We start from the raw sequence: 24,174 nt of genomic DNA, 5'->3' as shown, positions 1-24,174 counted from the left end.
TGCACTGGTGCTGAGGATGCACATCTGCACAGGGAAGTACAACTGACAGTCCTGCTGCTTTACAAGCAGGGAAGGGGCTGCAATGGGGTCGGGGCACATGCAGCATCTCCTAAGCGGTCTCACAGTTGTGCACAAGGTATTCATCTTGTAGTAATTTCTAAGGTGTGCATATGCTTGTGTGGCTTTCTGTAACTATTTTATTTTACAGTTAAATTTTTGAAAAACCTCAAAAGTCACTTGAATTCATTATGCGGTTAAACTACTAATTTGTTACTTTGTTTTATCTGATTCCTTTTATCTATTAGGGGTCACTTTTTTAAAGTTTGATGTGACTTGGCTTTTTAATTATGTGAATCATGTGTGATCTCAGAGTGAACAGTGTAAAATAGGATGTACTCCGAAAGGTGTGCTTCTAGTCTGTCCCTTCCCTTTCCCCTTCCTTCCTGTGGGCAGTGTCCCTCCCTGCACACGCGCACACAGACACACACACTCACGCTTTCCCCACCTTGTTCTCCAGTAGCTGGTGTTACTTTGTTCCCAGTGTTGTGCACCTGGCTTTTTTCATTAGATGGTATATATCCTAGAGAGATTTCTCAGTAGAAATGGAGGCCTTTCTCATCTCTTTTTCTTTTTCCTTTCTGTTTCTGTTTCTTTTTCCTTCCTTCCTTTCTTTTCTTTTTTTTTTTTCACTGATGCATGTGCTCCCTTGTATTCAGCTGATTCCCTGATTTTGTGTTCCCACTCCTTTGGTTATGATTAATAATGTTGCACAGTTGCCCTGTATGTATGTGTTTTGTGCTTTGCTGTTGTGTATGAGGATACGTTATAAGAAATGGTATGACAGCATGGGCAAAGAGTAAATGGATTTTTGTAATTTAATGTTTTTTATGTTTAAAATTTGATGGGGTTGTGAGTATCACAGTAACTCTTTTCTGGCTTTAGCATTTTAGCTGTGCTTTTATTATTGAGCATATGTTTTATAGTGGTATATCATATATTTTATTAGCAAAGTTATATCACACACTCTTGGGTATTTTTGTATATTTACTTATTATTGTATTATTATCAAAACATAAGCTAAAGGTAGAAATGATCAATGTAGTCTTTCTAAAATAAAGTAAACCTTTATTACTAGTAAACCTTAATAGTCTAGAACACCAACTAGGAGATAAGTGAATAAACAATTAATGACCTCTATCTTTTCAGCAGACTCATTTTGTGAGTCACATAAATAGTACTTTTAAGGATTTTTGTAAATGGGAATCTGTAGATACATCATTTCTGTGTCCCACTGTGCTGTGAATTGTGGCTTTCAAGTACCTGTAACTCAGGAGTTTTTCTTCTCTTGTTCCAAGGTTCGTGTTTTATTCGCACTGATCAACTCGACGGTGAAACCGACTGGAAGCTGAAAGTGGCGGTGAGCTGCACGCAGAGGCTGCCGGCTCTGGGGGTGAGTGTTGCTGCCATTACTCCGTCGTTTACTGTAGTGGCCGTTTCTGTGCCCTAAGTACAGTTCTCCTTATACCAGCTATCTTAATTAATGCGTTGATAATGTTTTAAAATAATTTCTTCATTACTAAGTTCATTGAAAATTATGCCCACGTAATTTCTCTGGTGTCTTAGCACATAACCTTTTGGAGGTATAGTTTTAAATGTTCCTTTTGGCTTGACTCTTAGGTTTTCTTTCTTTTCTTTCTCTTTCCTTTTTGTTTCTATTTTTAAAAGCCCCCTCATTTGAGTAATCTTTGAAATGGAGAGCTCTTGGTGGGGTTAGATACATCCATGTTTGGTAGCTGAGTGACTCCCCGGAGGCTGTTGAGATACTGCTTCGGTAGAACTCCCGAGGGCTTGGCCCAGCTGTGGACATCAGCCTGCCCGCTTCGGCTTTGCCTGTTGAAGGTGGGGAGCCCTCGCTAGGGAGGGGGAACTGAAGTGTCCCTGTGTGTCTCGGCAGAGTGAGAAGGGGAAAGACACCTCTGGACTTCTTGCTTGGCCTTTGCTGCCTGGGGAACGGGCAAGAGGTGGGACCAGAGGGCACAGTACTTAACGGATTTCAGTGTTTTTAGTGATCTCTGAAACAGACCTCTCACGAGTGCTCAGAATCTCCTAAACTGCTATACATCTTTTTTTTTTTTTTAAAATCAAAATCACGGTTGTGGTCATTTGTTGTTTGTTTTGTGTTTTACGTTATGATTTATCTGAATGAGAGAAGCTTTATCTTACATGATTTGCTGATATTCATTGGAGAGTAAAGAAAGATGGAGGTGTCTTAAGAATGACCTTGGACCCAAGCAGTTGTTGGTTAAGGGAAGGGAAATTGAATCCTCTGGATTTGGTCACTTTCCTTAGATGGGCTGGATTTGATAGGAATAGCTACTGCACATAGCTTACAGTTAATTTCTGTGAATAGCAGGAACCTTCCTTATTGTAAATATTGCACTTTTTGGAAACTAAATCTGTTCGACATGTATAAGACTTGGCAATATTTTGTTTCTTTAGGTATTTTCCATTGCCTATACTTTAGGTAGTGCCTAGGTTGAAATTCATTCCTTGCTTAGAGTTTGTTGGGTTTCTTGGCTCTGTGGGTTCATGGTTTTCTTCTCTTTTCCGTCCTCCTTTCTGCCCAGACCCCTCTCTCTGGGACACGAGCGACAAGTGTGTTAGACTTGGCGTTCCTGCAGGCGTCGAGCTTCTGCTGCTCTCCTCTCAGTCTGGTTCTCTTTCTGTGACTCAATTTTGACAGTTTCTGTTGCTGTCTTTTTTTTTTTTTTTTTAGCTGCACAGCGTTTGAGATTTTAGTTCGCTGACCAGGGATTGAACCTGGGCCCTCAGCAGTGAGAGCACGGAGTCCTAATCACTGGACCGTCAGGGAATTCCCATTTTGCTCTGTCTTTAAATTCACTAAGTTTATATTGTGCAGTGTCTAGTCTTCTGTTAAGACCACCCAGCGAATTTTTTTATTCCAAATATTGTATTTTTAATCTCTGGAACGAGGTTCCACCTGGTCACCCATTTTTGTTATAGTTTGAATATTTTTCTTTCCTAATATGTTCATAGTTTCATTTAAATCTTTCAGCAGTTTATAACACTTATTCTTCATCTGTTAATGCCATTGTGTCTGTTATTTTGGGGTATGTTTCTTCTTAAAAAAATGTTCTCCTTGTTACAGGTCACACTTTCCTGCTTCCTTGCACAGCTGGTAATTTTTAGTTGGATGCTGGATATTGTAAATACTATATTTTTTTCTTCCTTCGAAACCTGTTGATCTTGATTTTCTTAGTTCAGTAACTTGTGGATAAACTCGATCTTTCCAAGACTTGTTCTTAAACTTTGTTGGGGTGGGCCTAGAGTCCCCTTATCGCGGTGCTGATTTAATCCTACCACAAGGGCCTGCTCTTTGTGGGATAACCATGGACAGCCTCGGTTGTTTCGAGGTGCCTCTAACTCTGGCTGGTCAGACTCCATGTCTCCCCAGCTCTGTGTCATCCCTGGGGCTGGTCCGGAGAGAGCCTCTGCTCACACTCTACCAGGCATCACTTCACCCCGACCAGGTGCGCGGTAGCTGTGGGCACACTCAGGGAGCACCGCATAGCTGTGGGCACACTCAGGGAGCACCGCGTAGCTGTGGGCACACTCAGGGAGCGCCGCGTAGCTGTGGGCACACTCGGAGCACCGCGTAGCTGTGGGCACACTCAGGGAGCGCCGCGTAGCTGTGGGCACGCTCAGGGGGCGCCGCGTAGCTGTGGGCACGCTCAGGGGGCGCCGCGTAGCTGTGGGCACGCTCAGGGGGCGCCGCGTAGCTGTGGGCACGCTCAAGGAGCGCCGCGTAGCTGTGGGCCCGCTCAGGGAGCACTGCAGGGTGCTTCCACTCCTTTCCTCTTTGTTCCCTTCCCGCTTCCCTGGGCTCCGCTCTGTCCCTGAGCAGAAAGGCCGCCTTCCTCTGCTCGGCTTCCCCCAGCCCCGCGATACGGAACCTCCCCTTATGCAGGAAACCGCCTGGGGCTCACATCTGTGTTCTCTTCTCCCAAGGGTCACAGTCTTGCGATTCTGCCAGAAGCACTGAGTCCTGTGTCTGAAAACGGCTGTCTCATGTGTTTTGTTCATTTTACAGTGTTTGTAGTGGGAGGGCAAGTCTCATACCAGTTACAGTGACACAGCTTGTGGAAGCCCTTGATTAATTCTCAGTGAGAAATATGTGTCTTGTGCACTAACTGAGCTACATGATACTTCAAATTAAAATTAAAAGGTGGTCCATTGAGCATAAAATTTTAAAAAGACCAAAGCAGTGGGTCTTTGTTACTGGAGGATTTGCTTATTTTAGGGACGTACGTGCTGGGAGGACGCGGCGCTCCCTGGGCCATGTTACCTCTGCCCTGGAGGGCACTTCATGCCACTGTCCTCTTACCTCACAGCTTCTTTCACATTTCGGGCTAACCATCCCGCTCCTCAGCACTCATTCTTTCAAAAAAAGAGAGTTCCTGATTATAATAGTAATATGTGCATTGAAAATAATATATAAATGATAAAGAAGATGAGAAGCACTCTAATTTTCCTGCTTCGCAGTGGCTGCCGTTCACGTTCAGGCACAGACCCTCCTGACGGTACCTTTCCCTGGCCCTCCCCTCGCCATACACACACCTGCACACTTGGGTGAAGCTATATGTACTTCTTTTTCTGTGAGGGTGTTTATTCAAAAGTTTGTTTGGGTGTTATCTTTCTATGTTAGAAAATGTGTATCTCTGTAAGTACTCTATTAGCCGCGTGGTATTTGACAAATTATAACTTTGGTAACCAGCCTGATATTGGTGAATATGAAAGTTAATACTTTTGATGTTTTATAAACAGTAATAGAGATCAACAAATAGGCATATTTTAAGGATTTTGATTCTTTTGCCAGAATGCTCTCTAGAAGACTACAGTGACTTGTACATCTCCTGTAGGTTAACTAAAGTCAGTTGACCTGTCAGCCGTCTCCAATCTGATGACTGAGAAAATGGCATCCCCTTTAAATTTGCATTTAATCTTTTTGTGAGGTTGGAGATTTCTTATCTAAGAAAGTGTACTTCTCATTTTTTATTTTATAAGTTTCTGTTCATGTTGTCTGTCCATTTTCCTGTTATATGTTTTTAAAGAGGTCTTTATATATGGTTTGCTAATCATCTTTCATTCATTTGTTTTAATCTCTTCTAAATATTTTCATTTATAGTTTCTGTTGTCCGTATAAAAGTTTAGCATCCTTATAAAAGGTGACCTAACAGTAATTTTAAGATAGTCTTTAAAATAGTTACTTATGTCATGTGATAGAAGTGCTAATTATTACTATGGTGACGATCATATTACAATACATAAATGCATCAAACTGACTTGTACACCTTAAATTTATACAATGTTATATGTCAAGTATATTTCAATAAAAATATTTAAAAAAAATAAATAGTTACTGCTTTTGGTTTTATGCTTAGACCATTTCCACTCCATGACCGTGTTTTAAATGGTTACTTTAAAATCACTCCCGCTTTACACGTGAACTCTGCAGTCCAGCTAGCATTTGTTTGGAGTCGAGCTCTGCGTAGGAAATCAAACGTAAAACAACCTGCTGGCTGGTCGCAGCAGTACCGTTTACTGCATAGCTCACTGTTTTAGCACAATTTTAAAATTGCCCTGGGAGGTTCCAGTTTTAAACTCTCGCCCTCGGTGTATGAGTGTGCAGGGTTCTCCAAACCTTTGCCGAGTGAGTGCGTTTCACAGACCTATTCCCCCAGCCTGTTTCCTGACTTTTCGCTTTAAAATACCTTTTGCCATATAAGTGTTTTAACTTTTGTTTAGGTAAATATTTATACGTTTTCCTTTTTGTTTGTGGATTTTGTATTGTGCCAGAAGGCTGCTCTCCCACCAGTGTTGACTTATCCTCTTAACCACTGTCAGAGTTTCTCAGCGGGCAGCCTAAAAGTGAGAGGCTGGTCATTAGCACTTACTGTCTTGTAATTATTAAAATATTCCCTGCACACAGACCCATAGAGAAGAAAGTTCAGTCACGTTACTAAATCTGTGCGGCTGAAAGATGGTTTCATGAGTGAGGTCAAGTAAGTTGCTTTTATTTCAGCCTGCAGCTGGGCCGGCGTCTTCTCTGCACAGGCCCCCCCTCTCTGCTCTGCCAGCCTCCCTCAGACTCCCAGTGTTTTCTGTTTGCTCTTCCTTTCTGTGCGGGGTGAGGTCAAGCTGTGCTGTCGCCTTGTCACTGAGGACGCCAGCTTTCAGTTCTCATGCTACTTGCTGAAATGGCTGGTTTTTATCCTGAGACGCTCGTGAAGCCTGTTGACTTTCTGACGTGCTTTGAGCCCATCGCTGGTCTCCCGCTGCTCTGTCTCAGCCGCCTGTTTCCTCCTGTGTGTGCGTTTTTGTTTTTCTGGCCTACGTCCTCAAGTCGTCTCTCCTGGACTGAGGGGGAGGCAAGGTCACGGACCCCAAGTGACCGGAGGGCTTCTGTTTGCCATCAGGCTTGGAGGCCGCACCTCGGAGTCTGTCCCTCTGCACCTCACTTCCAGCAGTCACAGGTGCTCCAGGGCACCCTGGGAAGCAGTTGCACAGAATAATCCTTTGTAGCAGATTTAATTCGCTGAGAGTGTTAGAAAAGAAGTGCGTTGTTAAGATACCATATTAGAATTTTTCTGAAAGAAAAGCCAAACAACGAGTATGTGGTATGTGATGGTATTACCTGGATTCCAGGAGAGTGGGTCAGCTGTGACAGAGGCTAAGTGTCGGGGAGGGATGTGCAGAGGACTGCTAGAAACGTCCACCCCTTGGTCGTGGTGGTGTCTTCGGTGTGTGCTTGTATTCAAATGCAGAAAATTTTACACTTTAAACATGCATAATTTATTGCTTGTAAACGATATCTTAAGAAAGTATTTAAAATTCCTCTATGATGTTATCTATATTTTTGAATATTCCCTTTGCTGTGATCACAGGAGGTACATTTTATTATATTCAATATTATAAGGATGTTTTCCTCACTTTTATTAGCGACAGATATGTATAAATTGCAAAATACTTAGAAAGTTAGAGTATGCAATTCATACAGTGCTACTTTTAAAATTTTATGGTTGATACACTTTGATAGAGAGTGTGTTAAGCATTTGGGTGAAGAAACTGGAAAATGAAAACGTTTTAAGTTTTGATATCATCATAAAACCAAAAGGAAATATATTTTAGAAAAAAGGAAATTTAGCTGAATTTGTGATTCATCCATCAATTTATTTATTTATTTATAAAATTTATTTATTTATTTTTGGCTGCCTTGGGTCTTCGTTGCTGCACGCGGGCTTTCTCTAGTTGCGAGCGGGGGCTACTCTTTGTCGTGGTACGCGGTCTTCTCATTGCGGTGGCTTCTCTTGTTGCGGAGCATGGGCTGTAGGCGTGCAGGCTTCAGTAGTTGTGGCACGTGGGCTCAGTAGTTGTGGCTTGAGGGCTGTAGAGCGCAGGCTCAGTAGTTGTGGCACACGGGCTTAGTTGCTCCGCGGCATGTGGGATCTTCCCGGACCAGGGCTCAAACCCGTGTCCCCTGCATTGACAGGCGGATTCTTAACCACTGTGCCACCAGGGAAGCCCCATCCATCAATTTAAATTTGTAGCTTCATATAATTTGACATACTAGGTATAGACTTTTTTTCATAGGAAAGAAAGCTCTAATTTCATTATGGACATAGGCAAGGCAATTTGGTTTTTCATCAAATAGCTTACGCTGTCCATAACTGTCACTCATTTTGACTTTTCTGTCTCTAATGTGATGGACCTGGGGAGTGTTTGGTGACATTCGCTGTTTGTCACATCATCAGTGGAGCATTGTGTCCATAGTGACACCAAGAATGAATAAACCTGCAGTCCTTAGAGCTCTTTTTAAAGAACTGAGGACGCCACCAAGAATAAGCTCTCTAATTCTGTTGTGTCCAGAGCACCTAATGTGATCAGAGAATTGAAATTTAGTTGGAGCGGTGCTGCCGATCCAATCCTGTGACGGCAGGTCCAGCTTCTTGCTGTTGCAGACATGGAGACGTGTGGGAATGTGTTTCTGCTCTTGTGTTCAGGCAGATTTATTAACAACAATGAGGGCACAGTAATTTTCAATAAATCATGACTCGCTGATTTATTTCAAAAGATCCATATAGCAGTAAACAATACCATTTACATTTAATTAGTTTTATTGAACGAAAGGCAATTTTATTGGTAATGAACCACATGTTATGATTAAGGATGTATTTTAATGACCTTTAAGTAATGCGAACAAATGTTGCCCTTGACCTAATAGCAGAGGCTTTCCTACATTATTGAAAACTTCAGAATGATTTTTAAATTATCATGAAAAGCTTCGAATGACATTCTCATTATTGTGCCATTATTCAGTCATTTGTTGTCTAATGTACTAGATGAAATGCATTCCTCTAAATGTTCATGTGCATGTGGAAATATGGGGATTGTTGCTAGGCGGTCCTTTATTTCCGTGTATCAAAAGGTAGTCTGTTATAGGAGAACTTCATTTTTTGAAAATGACTGTGACGGTGTAGGACTTAAATGATGAGTGATCCTCCAGCTTGCCTCGTCCCAGGAGTCGGTTGGCTGTCTTTTCACAAGTCTAAAATTATTACGCAGTGCATTTCTTCTTGTGTAAACTAGCCTGGCTTAATTACTTGAAAATACATTTTTATTAGTTAGCATATCATGTGAGCTGCAGTAGCAGACCTGCTGTGCTGAGCTGGCGTGCTCACCCTTCATCCAGTGCAGCGTCTCTGTTCTTCAGAACCTGGAAAACGAACTGGCACGTATTTTGCGGGCCCACCTGAAGGCACGTGAATGAGCTTCCCCAAGTTTAACGAGCTCTCAGAGAATTCTCCCAGCAGGATGGGAGTGAGCTGTCCCTCGGCCCCACTGGCGTTCTCAGCTGGCAGGTGCTGTCCTCAGCCTCAGGGGTCTGTGTGGCAGTTGCTGTGTAGGCAGTGGCCTCCCTTGCAGCCTGGAGTCACGGCTCCCCTGCTGCGTCTGGAACTCAGTAGTGGCCGTGGTGTGTTCTGCGGAGGGTCATTCTGAGAGTGATGTTTGGAGGTTCAGTCATGAGCTCAAACCTTCCTAAGGCTTTGGAAGCACTGCTTTCCATGTGTTAAGTCCCCTTCTGCTCTGAGATCTAGGGTGATACATCCCAGATCCAGAGAGACGTTTCTTCTCCCTCACCTAACAGCCCAGAGGTGGGTGGTCCCAGGTGAGAGCGCAGCTCTGTCGTCCGCAGTCAGTGACCTTCAGCCGCGTCCCGGTGTCTGCTGCCCTGCAGCCTGGCCAGCGGGGGCGGAGGGCCCGGGGATGGGGCGGCGGCCTCGTCGTCCTCCTCCTCCCTCCAGGTGAGCGGCGTGGGGAGGGCTGGCTGTGACAGTGCTGAGGGGAGCCACGCGCCCGCTCAGGGTTGGAAGTCCGTCTTAAAAAGGCGACGGGAAGAGTGGTGGAGAGTGGTCTCTGTCACCGTTTCTTCATTTGTTTTCCGTCGAGTTTCTCCGATTTCTTCCTGCACTTCTCACTGGGTGCTGCGCGCTGAGGCTTCTCCGTTGGTTCTCCTGGAGGGTTTTACTGCCCTCTGAGCGGGGTGCTGCATTTAGATCTGTTGTCACGACGATTACCATTTTTATTAGAATCAGTTATTTCCCACTTGTTCTTCCAGGAGCTTGAAGCAACATGAAAATGTGTATGTCCCTCACCTACGTTAGAGTAGGAAATAAATGGAATGTAAACTGCCAAATCGTACGTATGTCTTCTAGGAAGGAGAGAAGCCGTATCAGTTGTAGAGGGTTGCCTGTTCTCTGTGGAAGGATGTTTTCTTGAAGGGATGGAGCTTTCCAGACAGCCCATCAGGCAGGGCTCCCCTGGCAGAGGAGCTCTCACGGGGAGGGGCCCACAGCCAGCTGCCCCCTCCCGAGAGTCAGTGGGCGGCCGGGAAGGCGGGACCCGTGTTGGCTGAGCCCCGAGCCTCTGTGAGCGCGGAGAGGCAGGGGCAGAGAGCGCAAGGACAGATCTCGAGGTCGCTGTGAGGAACCTGAGAGGACGTTACAGTGCAGACAGAGGCTGTGGGAAAAGATCAAGAGGAGAGTAAGACCTCTTGGCCAGGCACGTGATGGCGGAGGTCCATCGAGCCTCAGGGCAGGAGCGTGGCTCAACAGGGGAAGCAGAGTGGCGGTTCCGTGTCTGGCTTGGTCCTCAGCACTACCTGTCATCCTCCTCTCTGCGTGTTGTTAACTGCCCCGAGGTAAAACTGGCATACAAGAAACTGCCCAGAATTAAACTGTGCGCTTCGCTACACCAGTGAAACCATCACCACAGACAAGATGGGGAACCCCTGTCACTGCCAGCCTGTCATCCTTTGTGTGCGTGTGGTCAGCTGGGGTTCCTCTTTTCGATAGCAGTGCTTTCCGACTTTTCCACTCTCCTGTAATTTCTGATCCGCCCGCCTTTCTCTCATCAGATGATCTTACCTTGCGGAGAAAAAGCATTATATCAAATGGAAATCCCCTCCATTTCCCACCCTCCCGGCACCTCACCCCCCTACCTGCTGGTACAGCGAAGCGCTGTCCCCTCTCCTGTCTGAAGGGAAGTCTTCCGCCGCCTTCGCCTCACCCTGCTTTCTCGAGACCTCCATCTGCCGGTTACTCCCTGCCTTGCCTTCTCCTAGCCTCCCCCTCTGCCGGCCCCTTTCTCTTAGCCCTCAGGCCTTCAGCCAACTCTAGTGTCTCAGGTGTCCCTTCCTCAGTTTTAGGTTACTTGAGTATATTTAGAAATCTGTCTTGCTTTGTTCATTGGCTTTTCAGCTATTCTACCTCTTTGCATTTTTTTACTAGTTGCTAGAGATGGCAATATGCATTTAACTAAAAGTGTATCCTGAAAACTTAATGTTGTATCACTTCACATTTAATTAAGAACCTTGTAATTGAATAGATCCATTTACCCCACTCATTTTTGATGCTAAAGCACATTGCACATTTTTTGTGTGCATGTATATTTGTATGCATTTATATACTTTTTTATATGTAGTGTATCTACATATATCTTAAACTGTTCTGTTTTATCTGTATCTTAAAGAAATAAAGTGAAAAGACAGGATTTTTGTTTTTCTTTTGATATTAACCATGTTTGTTCCTTACCATTCCTTCCTAAAGATCTGAGTTTCTACTGGATATCATTTCCCTTCAACCTAAAGAACTTCTGTTAGCATTTCTTGTAGTGTATGTCTGCTAGAAGTGAATTCTCATTTTCATTTATCCAAAAGTATCTTAGTTTCACCTGTTTTTGTGAAGGATATTTTTGCTGAATATTGAATTCAGGGTCGACCAGTGTTTTCTTCCCACAGCACTTTAAATATTTTGTTCCATTGTGTTAAGCTTTCATTATTTGTGATGAGAAATCAGTGTTATCTTGCTAGTTTTTGCCTGCATGTAATGTGTCATTTTTCTCTAGGTAGTTTTGAGATTTTTCTCTATCTTTGGTCTCTTATTTAGCTGTGACTTTGATTGTTTTAAATTTTACTCATTTGTCTAGGGGTTTGCTGGGCTTCCTGAATCTGCACATTTATGGCTGTCAGCCAGTTTGGCATATTTTCAGTCATTGTTTCTTCAAATACCTTTTCTTCCTCATTCTCTCTGTGTGCTGCTTCCAGGAACCCAACTGCAAACAAACTCCTGCTGTTCTCTCAGGGGCACTGTGGCCATACTCATTTTCAAGATCTCTCTCCTCTGTGTTCTTCAGATTCATCATCTCTTGACCTGTCTTCAAGTTCACAGACTCTGTTCTCCAGTCTGCTGTTAAGCCATCTAATGAATTTATTTCAGATGTATTTTTTTCAATTCTAGAATTTCCAGTTGGTTCTTTTTTTGTATACGTGTTTTCTTTTTCTCTGCTGTGGTTTCCTATTTGTTTATTGTTTAGGAGAATGTTTTCCTTTAAAAATTTGAGATGTTCTAGTAACTGCTTTGAAATTCTCATCTCTTAATTCTGATGTCTAGTCATCTCAGAATGTCTTCTTTGATTGGCTTCTACTTGAATGTGGATCCTGTGTTCTCATTTCCTCCTGTGTCTGGACATTTTGGTTGTATCTTCAACATTATTGATGCATTGTAGAGACTCTGGATTCTATGATGTTCTTCTGTAGAGCATTGGGGTTTTTGTTTGGTTTTGTTTTGACTGGTGGTTAACTGACTGAAGTCAGACTCCCAGCTCCATCTTCCCTTCTGTGGGGAGCCGCGGAGGTCTTTCTTCCTTTCTTCTGGCCAAGCTGGACTGCCTGAAACCCGCCTGCACGAGCGGCTCGGGCTCAGCGTCAGAGCGCACACAGCACTGCGGCCCCCGGAGGCCTCCCGTTCCTCTCGCGCTTCAGTGTCTGTGGTCTGACCTTTGTTCTTCATGTCTGGAAGTCTGTGTTTTCTAAGTGTTAGCAGCCATGAGGCAAAACCAAAACAAAACAGGAAACAAACGAAACCTATAAAAATGGCAAACTGTCTGTGGTGGGGGATCCTCCAGACGCCCCCAGTTTTGATGATTCTCTCGGAGGACTCCCAGGACTCAGCGTGTTGTCCTCCTCGTGGCCATGAGTGGTTACAGTGAAAGGACTCAGAGCAGTCAGCACAGAGAACGGGCACAGGGCGACATCGCAGGAAAGCAGGCAAGAGCTTCCAGACTCCCCTCCCAGGGGACTCACACAGGACACGCTGAAGTCCCCAACATAATGTGGGAACACGTGGGAAGTAGTTTCTACCAGGGAAGCTCATTAGAGACTCACAGGGCCTTTACTGGGGGCTGGGCCTGGAGGCACCCTCTGCCTGGCACGTACCACATGCCAGACGCACCCCCCATATCCCCCGCCCCCCGCAAGAAGGAAAGCGGGTGTTCGGCATGAGCCATGTTGCTTGAATAAGTGGTTTAGGCACACTCTCTTCTCTGGGAAGGGCGGCAGCTCTCCTGGGATCCACATTCCCAGACCCCAGCCAAGGGCCAGCCTTGCAAGCAGGGCTTTCTTGGGCCTGCTGTGTTAAACTTTCTGCACAGCCCACTCGCTTGGCCGGGGCGTATTTGCAGCAAAAGTATACGCAGCACTGTTATCCTTAGACCCGGCCCAGCTGGGTGAGACCAGCCCGCACTCTTGGTGTCGGTGAGCCCTTTAGGAGGGTTGAAGCAGTGCCCGCGCACCGTCAGCGAGGAGCCCGAGCTGTCAGGTGTGCCCAGCGGCCCCTTCGGATTTCAGGCGCCAGCCGCTGGCAGAAGCTCGCAGGGCAGTGCGGGTTTCCTCAGCGGGAGGGGAGCCTGCGGACGCTTGTGGGAGGCTCGGGTGACCTTGTCCTCTCTCTGCTCCTCCCCAGGGTCAGGGCTTTGCTCCTTCTGTCACCACAGGATCCTCGCGCACCAGGCGGCAGTCCTAACTCTGTCTCTTCAGGCATCCCCTCCTCCCCAGGCCTTTCAGCTGCAAGGGTTTTAGGCAAGAAACACAAAGTATTTTTTGCAGGAAAATATTTTCCTATAACTTAACCGGGAAGACACACCATGTTCAGGATTTGGTCAAGAGGAACGCTGAATCCTCAGACTTTTTCAGATGGCTCTCCACAGCTCCCACCCCTTCCATCCTGAGCGTTAATCTTGGGCGTGGCCCAGGACAGGTCACCCCCTTGCTGGGACAGCGCTCTTAGTAATCAGACCGCAGCGTTAGGTGTGAGTCCCGGGAGGTCTCAGGAGGTGGGGCAGGCTTGCGGGCAGCGCACGGCCCCCGGGGCAGCCCCGGTGCCGTGTGTCTTATAAGCGTCGCCGGCTGCTTCTGACACAACCTGCCAGGGGGCAGCAGTTGTCCATTGGAGTCGGGAGAGTCCACACACCTCTGTTGGCCTTAAAAACTGTTCCTTTGAGTTCTCTTCCATCCTCATCCGTAGCGTTGGCAACAAAACATAAGAAAACCATCACTTTTGGTAAATAAGATAGGAAAAGTATTAATTGGTAAGTGGAAAATTTCCAAGTCATTTTGTTTAATTATTATGTAATTAATTCAGATATTCTCTTTTCCAGGACCTTTTTTCTATCAATGCTTACGTTTATGCTCAGAAGCCACAACTGGATATTCATAGTTTTGAAGGCACATTTACCAGGGTAAGTTAAGTCTTTTGTTAAACACAAATATATTCATTGTGTAAGTTGAAGGTAGCAAACCTTTATTTTGAAAGGGTAATTAAATCAAGAATCAATTCAAACAAGTTCTGAACTAAAAAGTGAAGACCCAGAGAATGTTTCAAGTTCTTAAATTTTCCTATAGCAAATATTTCTTTGGGATACATTCAGTACAGTTTTTCTATTTTTAGCATATTTACTCTTTTTTAAAAAAAATAAATTTATTTATTTATTTATTTTTGGCTGCGTTGGGTCTTTGTTGCTGCGCGCGGGCTTTCTCTAGTTGCAGTGAGTGGGGACTCCTCTTTGTTGCCATGCGGTGGCTTCTCTTGTTTCAGAGCGTGAGCTCTAGGTGCGTGGGCTTCAGTAGTTGTGGCACGCGGGCTCAGTAGTTGTGGCTCACGGGCTCTAGAGCACAGGCTCAGTAGCTGTGGCGCACGGGCTTAGTTGCTCTGCGGCATGTGGGATCTTCCCAGACAAGGGACCAAACCTGTGTCCCCTGCATTGGCAGGTGGATTCTTAACCACTGCGCCACCAGGGAAGTCCCAGCGTATTTACTCTTGATAAGATCCTTCTCCCTTAAAATATTATGAGTCAGTAAAATGAAGTAATTCAGCTATTTCAGTTTTGATTTTGGATAATAGTTAATACATTATGATATCCACATCATTTCTTGATTTTTATTAACTGGTTGGATGGATATCTGTATGTGCACGTCCATTTCCTTACATACATATGTGTGTTTCATTCTACATTCTCTTCATTATTATGGCGTTTTGGTATAGCTTGAAGTCCCCTCAATATTGATTATTTAATAGGATTTGGAGGATTCGGTAACTTTTGATTTTAACAGTTTATACTGGTATTATAAATGATTTATAATACTTAAGGGATTTTAATATATAATTGTAGCTTATTTTTAATTGCTGCAGTTATTTTTAAAGGATTTCTGGTAGTACAGTCAGCTTTGTTTTACTCTTGGTCACATACAAGGATTGGTGAGCAATTGTCACCATTTGACAAAGCATTTACTAAGGGCATATTGTGTGCCAGATAATGTGCAAACTATGGGAATGCAAAAATGAGGAGATGGACATTACTCTGTAACTTTATTTCCACAAGTGCTGCAGTAAAAGTACGTGCACAAGATGTTCATGGCAACAGAGAGAAGGAAGATGTCCTGGTGATAAGTACCTTGTAATGAGTGCTGAAAAACTAAGATCTTTTTCTGTTTTTGCAAAAATACTTATGATAAAACATGCATATGAGAGAAAAAGTCTTACAAAAAGGGCACCCTTAGTTCAATAAACTGAGTTATTAACCGCTATTAATACTTTGGGATATTATTTGCTTTCTTCCTTTCTGTTTCACAGATTTATATTGCTTATCATTTGCTAAAAGTTGGAAATATTTGCTCGACAGAGTGTCAGAGAAGTGAGAGCAGGCAGGAGGCATGGATGAAAACACCAAGACCACAAAGCGCAGTTCGCATAGGGACTGAGTGTGTGTGACTGAGTGTGACTGTGTGTGTGTGACTGTGTGACTGAGTGTGTGTGACTAGCACGCAGGTGCAGGGGGAGGGAGGACTGGCAAGGAGAGCCAGGCTCAATCCCGAAGGTCTTGTCCAAAGAAGGAAGAAACCATATAAGGATTTTCAGCTTAGATGATAAAGTATGATATTGGTGTTTGGAAAGGATTCCCCTAGATACCTGGTTCCCATAGGATACTGGCAGTCACCTGGATTTGTTCCTGTCCTCACAGCCTCCCCAGAGTGTACAGGCCAACTGTGAGAGTAGATAGGATCACCTGTCGCTAATACATGCAGCGGAAATGTGAGAGAAAATACTGCAAACTTCAATTTACTGTGAGTGGGGGAAATATCCAAAATGGCACAGTCAGCATCAGAGCCAGAATAGTACAGAAGAAAGGGATTTGTGCCAGGATCCTGACTTTGTCGAGGCTTTTTAGTTAATTTAAGATACATCCACTTTGTATGAATTATTGCAAGTTCTTACCAAGTGTATAATTCATTGCCTTCATTTGATGTTCCTAACAAGGTTTTGTTTCACTCGTTTTAAATATATCAAACTTGAGTTTCAGATTTTTTCAGATGGAAAAATCTTTCTGTGTGCATTTTTCAAAAAGGAGGAAAAGAAAAAACCATGTTAAGTAATTAGTTTTGTAACTGGAATTTAGTTTAATTACCGAAATAACAATTGGACATTTTAAAAAGTGTTATCTGCTTATATTTCTTTTTTATAGTATAATGTACAAAGGAGAAAATACGTTTCTTCTGATTCAGCCTGTATAATTAAATAAGAATCAGAGCAAATTAATTCAGGTGTCCTGTGGCAATTGACGTATTGTGTATTTTATTGCCCGTGCAGAGTTTTAATACAGATATGCATATTGTGATTAATATCTGTTTCTACTTCCCTTAAAACAATGTCAGGGTTACCTAAATTATGTACTACATGACATTTTGTGTTGTATAAATTATTCATGTTATTATTATTGATATCATTAATTTTGCTTATTGTTCAAGACGTAGCTATTCTCTCTGAAGTTTGGAGTTTAAAACTGTAGCCAGTTTTGAAATATTAACAGCATTCGTGGTCCTTTAACATCACATTCCCGTTTAATCTTTTTTATGATGCATTTTCTACTGTAATTTCCTTTGTAAACCATAGCACACTTATCATTGTTCATGTCTTTTCCAATCAAAATACTCTGCTTTTAAAAAGTGTATCTCTATTGTTTGTTAAATAGGGTGAACTATTGAGAAAACAGCTTGAAATTGTAACATTTTGCATTCTGCCCATCTCAAGGCAGATTTTATCTTTTCAAACGATATAACAGTAAGGAGAAGGAAACCCATAGAGAAAGTTATTTAGAGATAATTTCTTTCCCATCTTCCCAATCTTTCCTCTGTACTATGTGAGATGGGTAAAGAACTATCTTTTACAGTAATTTTCTCAATATTAGAAAAATGTTTTATGTTTAAAGTCCATCATTGTTGTTAAAGAATTGAAAGGAAACTACATAGATACTGTGTATTCTTCAACACCTAATTGTGTTAGAAATTGACAAAAGCATTCACATGATTAAATAGTTCTAGAAAAGTAATGGGAGAACCAACTTAAATTTCTAAAACTAAATTGTATAGCACCTTTTATTTGCAGTTCAGAAAGCCTTATAAAAATTTTGTATTTTTTAATGTCCTTATTTCTCTTGGAGTTTGACCCAGTGGGAAAATACTATACTAAAAGATATGCATGCAATAATAATTTATAAATTTCCATATCAAGGGAGCCGTAGGAAGAGTTTTAAAGTAATAAAATTGTACTCATTGTGCTTTTATGGTCAACTGGTGATGGGCAGCTGCGGGCAGGTGGCCTAAGGAGTTCTTCAGAGAGACAGGACGGCTGGAGTGACAGCAGACTGCCGCCTGTACGCGTAGCCCCACGTGAGGGTGTTAGGGACTAGACAGAGCGAGAGTGTCATGTCTGTCGGGTCCCAGATTTATTCTCTTGCTGGACCCATATGAGTGCCTGTTCTGTGCTAGGTGCTCAGAAGGGCAAGGTCAATGCCATAGGCAGATAGCTCGCAGTCTGGAGGGAAGCTAAGCATGGAAATGGCTATGAGGCAGTGAAAATAATTCAGAATTCACATTAGAGAATAGTTTTATTTGTTTTCTACCTTAAATGATAAATGTGTGAATCAGCAGTTGACAGGGTATATCCCAGTTATGTACTTAGTTTGCTAGGCCACGGCTAAAACGCCTACATTAGCATAGAATTACAGGGTACGCCATGTGGACCGCATTTAGGAGATAGGCGTGAGGGTATTTCAATTTTTGTCTCTCCAACAGTGTTTATCAGTGTTAGGTTCTAAGGCCATCTCTGTGAATGAATCAGAAATTGATCATTTCAGTTCAGTCATAAATTGAAGTACAAAATAGCTAATACATAGAGGCCACCTACTTCTCTCTTTTAAGAGTTGATACTTTGTTCTATAAAACCATTAAAGTCAAAGGGAAAACTCAGTATTCCTGGATTATGTATTTCTGAGTTAGGCAGCTTTTATCTCTTTACCTTGAACGGCTGCCCTGGTTGTTAAGCACAGCATGGTTCCCTGCCGGACAGGTTTCTGTGGAAGAAACAGGGAGGGTGCTGGAGCGCACGCGGCCAAGGACTTGGACAAGCTCATGTGCTGTGAAGGCTGTAATGATGGGGTGTGAGCCACTGGGCGAGAGCTTGATTTCATTCCTGATATATTTGGAAATTGGTAAATATATTATCACCATTAGTATAAAACTATATAAAAATAAAATGGTTAAAGGTATTTACAAATTTTATAACCTTACCATCCTAATATAAATAGTCATATTATCCTTTTGACTCTTCCCCTTCAAATTGTTTCCCATGTATGTACATATTGGAATAATATAAGCCTCATTTTTTTCCCCGCTTAAGATACATATTTCCTTAGTATTTTGTATATTGATGCAGCCATATAATTATCAGTAGATATTTGTAAGCTAAAACTACTAAATGCAGCAAGTGTAACATATTTTACTTGACAAACTGTAACTCCTAAGGGACTTTGAAATGAAGGCAAAAGTGTGTGTGTGTCTGCAGAAACAGAGAATGGCCGTGTGCTGGCTTCAGAGCATGGAGTAGACAAACCCCTTTAATCAAGGGCTGTCTGTGGAGCTCCTGCATTTCAAGACCCAGTTTAAGTACCATCATTTGGAAGGCTTCCTTGGATTCCCTTTTCTTTGATATCATTGCACTTCTGCCTGCCTTTATATTTGCCCTCGGGTCTCTATTTTGTCATCGTTGTGTGCTTGTTTAGCTCTCACACGAAACCAGAAACTACTTAGGTGAATGGCTGTCTTACTTCTTCTCATAGCTCCAGTTTCTAATACAGGGCTTGGTGTATATTCAGATACCAAATACACATCTGAATGAATTGAAGAACTCTCCTATTTACAGATGATATAACTAAGGCACAGGTAAAAGAAACACCAGTTGATAATCCTGAAGTGAATTGTTTCTTGAGGAATAGCACCCCACCTGTGTGGACAGGTAGGGTTGCTTCTGTGTTTTAGCTATTGTGAATAATGCTGCTATGAATATGGGAGTACAGATATATCTTTGAGACCCTCCTTTTAGTTCTTTCAAGTATATACCCAGAAGTGGAATTTCTGGATCATATGATAATTCTATTTTCAATTTTTGCGGAACTGCCAAAAGCAGTTCCACAGCAGTTATACTATTTTACATTCTCACCAGCAGTGAACAGAGGGTCCAGTTTCTCCACATCCTCACCAGAACTTGTTGTTTTCTGATTTTCTGATAGTAGCCATGTTACTGGGTTTGGGAAGTTACCTCATTTTGGTTTTGATTTGCACTTTACTAGTGATTAGCAATGTGGAGCATCTTTTCATGTTCTTTTTGGCCATTTGTATACCTCTTTGGAGAAATGTCTATTCAAGTCCTTTGCCCATTTTCAAATTGGGTTGTTTGGGTTTTTTGTTGAGTTTTAGGAGTTCTCTATATATTCTAGATATTAATTCCTTCTCGGGGACTTGATTTGTACGTATTTTCTTCCATTCTGTGAGTTGCCTTTTACTCTGTTGATAGTGCCTTTGAAGCACAAAATTTGTTGATCTTCATGAAGTCCATTTTGTTTATTTTTTCCTTTGTTACTTGTGACTTTGCTGTCATATCCAAAAAATCATTGCAAAACCTAGTATCATGAAGCTTTTGTCCTATGTTTTCTTCTAAGTGTTTTATTATTGTAAGTCTTGCATTTAGATCTTTGATCCCTTTTGAGTTATTTTTGTATATATTGTTAGGGAAGGGTAACTTCATCCTTTGCATATGGATATCCAGTTTTGTCAGCATCATTTGTTGATAAGATTGTCCTTTCCCCATTGGGTGGTCTTGGCACTCTTGTCAAAACATTTAACCTTATATGCAAGGGTTTTTTCTTGGGCTCTCCACTTTATTCCATTGGTCTATATGTCTGTCTTTAGGCAGCACTATACTGTTTCGATTACTGTAACTTTGTATTACGTTTTCAAATCAGGAAGTATGAGCCCTCCAGTTTAGTTTTTCTTTTTCGAGATTGTTTTGAATATTTCAGGTCCCTTGATATTCCATATGAATCTTAGGATGGATTTTTCTATTCCTGAAAAAAATGTCATTGGGATTTTGATAAGGGATTGCGTTTAATCTGTAAATCACTTTGGGTAATACTGACATATTAACAATATTCAGTCTTCCAGTCCATGAACATGGGATGCGTTTCCATTTATTTATGTCTTTTTTACTTTCTTTTGGAAATATTTTGTAGTTTTCATTGTACAAATCTTTCACTTCCTTGGTTAAATTAATTCCTAAATATTTTATTGTTTTTGATGCTATTATAAGTGGAATTGTTTTTGTAATTTCTTTTTCAGATCATTCATTGCTCATATATAGAAACACAACTGATTTTTGCATGACGAGTTTGTATTCTGCTACTTTGCTGAATTCATTTATTAGATCCAACCATTTTTTTGTGAACTCTTTAGGATTTTCTACATATACGATCATAACATCTGCAAACAGAGATAATTTTACATCTTCCTTTCCAAATTGTGCCTCTTATTTCTCTTTCCTGTACAACTGCTCTGGCTAGAACTTCCAGTATTATATAGTATGTTGAATAGTTGTGGTGAAAGCAGACATTCTGATCTTAGAACAAAAGGTTTTAGTATTTCACCATTTGGTATCGTGTACACAGTGGGTTTTTCATATATGGCTTTTATTATATGGAGGTAGTTCCCTTCTATTCCTAGTGTGTTGAATGTTTTTTATGATAAAAGGGTGTTGAATTTTGACAAATGCGTTTTCTGCATCAATTGAGATGATCGTGTGGGGTTTTTTTCTTCATTCTGTTAATGTGATGTATTTTGTTGATTGAGATATATGTTGAACCATCATTGCATTTCAGGAATAAATATCACTTGGTCACTGAGTTTAATCCTTGTAATATGCTGCTGAATTTGTTTTTTTGGTATTTTGTACAGGATTTTTGCATCATTGTTCATAGAAGATATTGTTCTGTAGTTTACTTTTCTAGTAGTCTCTTAGTCTGGCTTTGATATGAGGGTTGTGCTGGCCTCACAGAGTGAGTTAGGAAGTGTCCTTCCTCTTCAATTTTTTGGAATAGTTTGAGAAAGATTAATATTAATTCTTTAAATTTTTGGTAGATTTCACCAGTGAAGTCATCAGATCTAGGGCTTTTCTTTGTCAGGAGATTTTTGAGTATTAATTTAATCTCTACGAGGTATAGGTCTGTTTAGTTTTTCTATTTCTCCATGATTAGTCTTGGTAGATTTTGTGTTTTTTAGGAATTTGTCCATGTCACCTAGGTTATCCTGGTTGTTGGCGTATGGTTGTTCATAATACTCTCTTATAATCCTTTTTATTTTTTTAGAATCATAATAATATCCCTACTTTCATTTCTGATTTTAGTAATTTGAGTCTTCCTTTTTTTCTTAGCCCATCTAGCCAAAGGTTTTTCAATTTTGTTGATCTTTTTGAAGAAGTAACTTTCATATTTATTCATTTTTCCTGTTCTTTATTTTGTTTATCTCTGCTCTGTTCTTTATTTTTACCTTCCTTCTGCTAACTTTGGGTTTAGTTTGTTCTTCTTTTTCTAGTTCCTTAAGTTCTAAAGTTAGGTTGTTGATTTGAGATCTTTCCTGTTTTGGAATTTAAACAGTTATAATTTGTTATAAATTATATAACTATATAAGCTATGAATTTCCCCCTTAGCACCACTTATGCTGCATCCCATGGGTTTTTATAAATTATATTTTCCTTGTCATTTGTCTCTAAGTATTTTCTAATTTCCCTTTTCATTTTAATTCATTGTTGTTTTTTTTTAACATCTTTATTGGAGTATAATTGCTTTACAATGGTGTGTTAGTTTCTGCTGTATAACAAAGTGAATCAGCTATACATATACGTATATCCCCATATCTCCTCCCTCTTGCATCTCCCTCCCACCCTCCCTATCCCACCGCTCTAGGTGGTCGCAAAGCACCGAGCTGATCTCCCTGTGCTATGTGGCTGTTTCCCACTAGCTATCTATTTTACATTTGGTAGTATATATAAGTCCATGCCACTCTCTCACTTCGTCCCAGCTTACCCTTCGCCCTCCCTAATTCATTGTTTTTTAAAAAGAATGTTGTTTGATTTCCACAGTTTTGTGAATTTTCTGTTATTAATTTCTAACTACATCTTGTCATGGTTGGAGTAGATATAGATACTTTGTATGATATCTATTTTTTAAAATCTCTTGAGACTTAATTTGTGGCCTAACATAAGGTGTATCTTAGAAAATGCCCCATATGCACTTGAGAACAATGTGTATGCTGTTGTTGTGTGGAGTGTTCTATATATGTCTGTTAGATCTAGTTGGCTTATTGTGTTAAGTTCTCTATTTCCTTACTTCAGTCTGGTTGTTCTACCCGTAACTGTGAGTGGGATATTAAAGTCTTCAACTATTTCTCCCTTCAATTCTATCAATTGTTGCTTCATATATTGTCTTTCATTAGGAGCATAATAGTGTATAATTATCATATATTTTTGCCTTATGGAACATTTAATTAATGCATAATGTCTCTTGTGATCCTTTCTGATTTAACATCTGTTTTTTCTGACATTAGTATAGCCACCCCTGCTCTCTTTTGCTCACTATTTGCAGGGAATATCTTTTCCCATACTTTAACTTTCAACTTCTTTGTGTCTTTGGATCTAAAGTGAGTCTCTTGTAGATAGCATATAGTTGGAGCATTTGTTTTTATCCATCCTGCCAATATCTGTCTTGTGATTGGTGAGTTTAATCCATTTATATTTGAAGTAATTAGTGATAAGGAGCAATTTACTTCTGTCATTGTACTATTTGTTTTCTATATGGCCTATAGTTTTATTGTCTCTCATTTCCTGCATTACTGTCTTGTATTGTGTTTCATTGATTTTGTTTTTTTTATAGTGAAATGTTTACATTTCTTTCTGATTTCCTTTTGAGTATATTCTGTAGCTGTTTTCTTTTTGGTTACCATGGGGATTACATTTAACACCCTGAAGTTATAACACTCTAATTTGAATTTACACCAACTTAAGTTCAATAACATATTAAAACTCTGCTCCTTTACAGCTCTTTCCTCACCTCTTTCAGTTGTAGTTGTCACAAAATTATATCTTTATATATTGTGTCCTAAAAATATAAACTAATAATTCTTTTAAATGCATGAGTGTCTTAAATTATGTAGAAATAAGATTTGGAGTTACAAACGAAAGTTACAATAATACTAGCTTTTAGAATAATAACTTGCTTTTTTTCTCTAAATATATTAGTCTCTTAAATCATGTAGAGAAGAAAGAGTACAGTTACAAACCATTGTTACAATAATATTTACTTTTATAATTATTCATCTTCATTGAGATCTTTAATTCTCCATGTGGTTTTGAAGACTGTCTAGTGTCCTTTTATTTCAGTCTTCAGGACTCCCTTGAGCAGCACTTCTTGCAGGGAAGGTCCAGTGGTCACCAGCTCCCCTCAGCTTCTCCCCTGCTCCCCAATTTGGCTAAGCATGCATTTTTTAAAAAAATTTTATTGGAGTATAGTTGATTTACAGTGTTCCTCAGCTTTTGTTTATCTGGGAATGTCTTGATTTCTCCCTCACTTTTGAAGGACAGTTTTGCTGGATATAGGATTCTTGGTTGGCAGTTCTTTTTCTTTTAGCACTTTGTCTATACCAGTGCACTGCCTTCTGGCCTTGATAGTTTCTGATGAGAAATCTGCTAATCATTTTATTGAGGATCGCTTGTATGTGACGATTCACTTCTTTCTTGCTATTTAAGATTCTCTCTTCGTCCTTGTCTTTTGAAAGTTTGATTATAATGTGTCTTGGTGTGGGTCTCTTTCAGTTCTTACATG

At 41.1% G+C, this 24,174-nt stretch overlaps 1 protein-coding gene across 8 annotated transcripts in view; it reads left to right on the top strand.

Moving 5' to 3' along the window:
- Positions 1-24,174, top strand: part of ATP9B (ATPase phospholipid transporting 9B (putative)) — a 222,553-nt gene that overhangs the window by 73,580 nt on the left and 124,799 nt on the right. For all 8 annotated transcript variants that reach the window (XR_009697425.1, XR_009697424.1, XM_061170374.1 and 5 more), the window contains 2 exons: positions 1,356-1,450; positions 14,074-14,154. Coding sequence is in view for 6 of the 8 variants with exons in the window: in XM_061170374.1 (XP_061026357.1) it covers positions 1,356-1,450; positions 14,074-14,154 (176 nt within the window). In the remaining 2 variants the exon portion in view is untranslated. The remainder of the gene's footprint in view (positions 1-1,355; positions 1,451-14,073; positions 14,155-24,174) is intronic.

This window comes from Eubalaena glacialis, chromosome 15 (genome assembly GCF_028564815.1).
Source record: "Eubalaena glacialis isolate mEubGla1 chromosome 15, mEubGla1.1.hap2.+ XY, whole genome shotgun sequence".
In the NCBI taxonomy this organism is placed as follows: Eukaryota; Metazoa; Chordata; class Mammalia; order Artiodactyla; family Balaenidae; genus Eubalaena; species Eubalaena glacialis.
The sequence above is the reverse complement of the archived record's forward strand: the minus strand, read 5'-3'. Positions and strand labels throughout refer to the sequence as shown.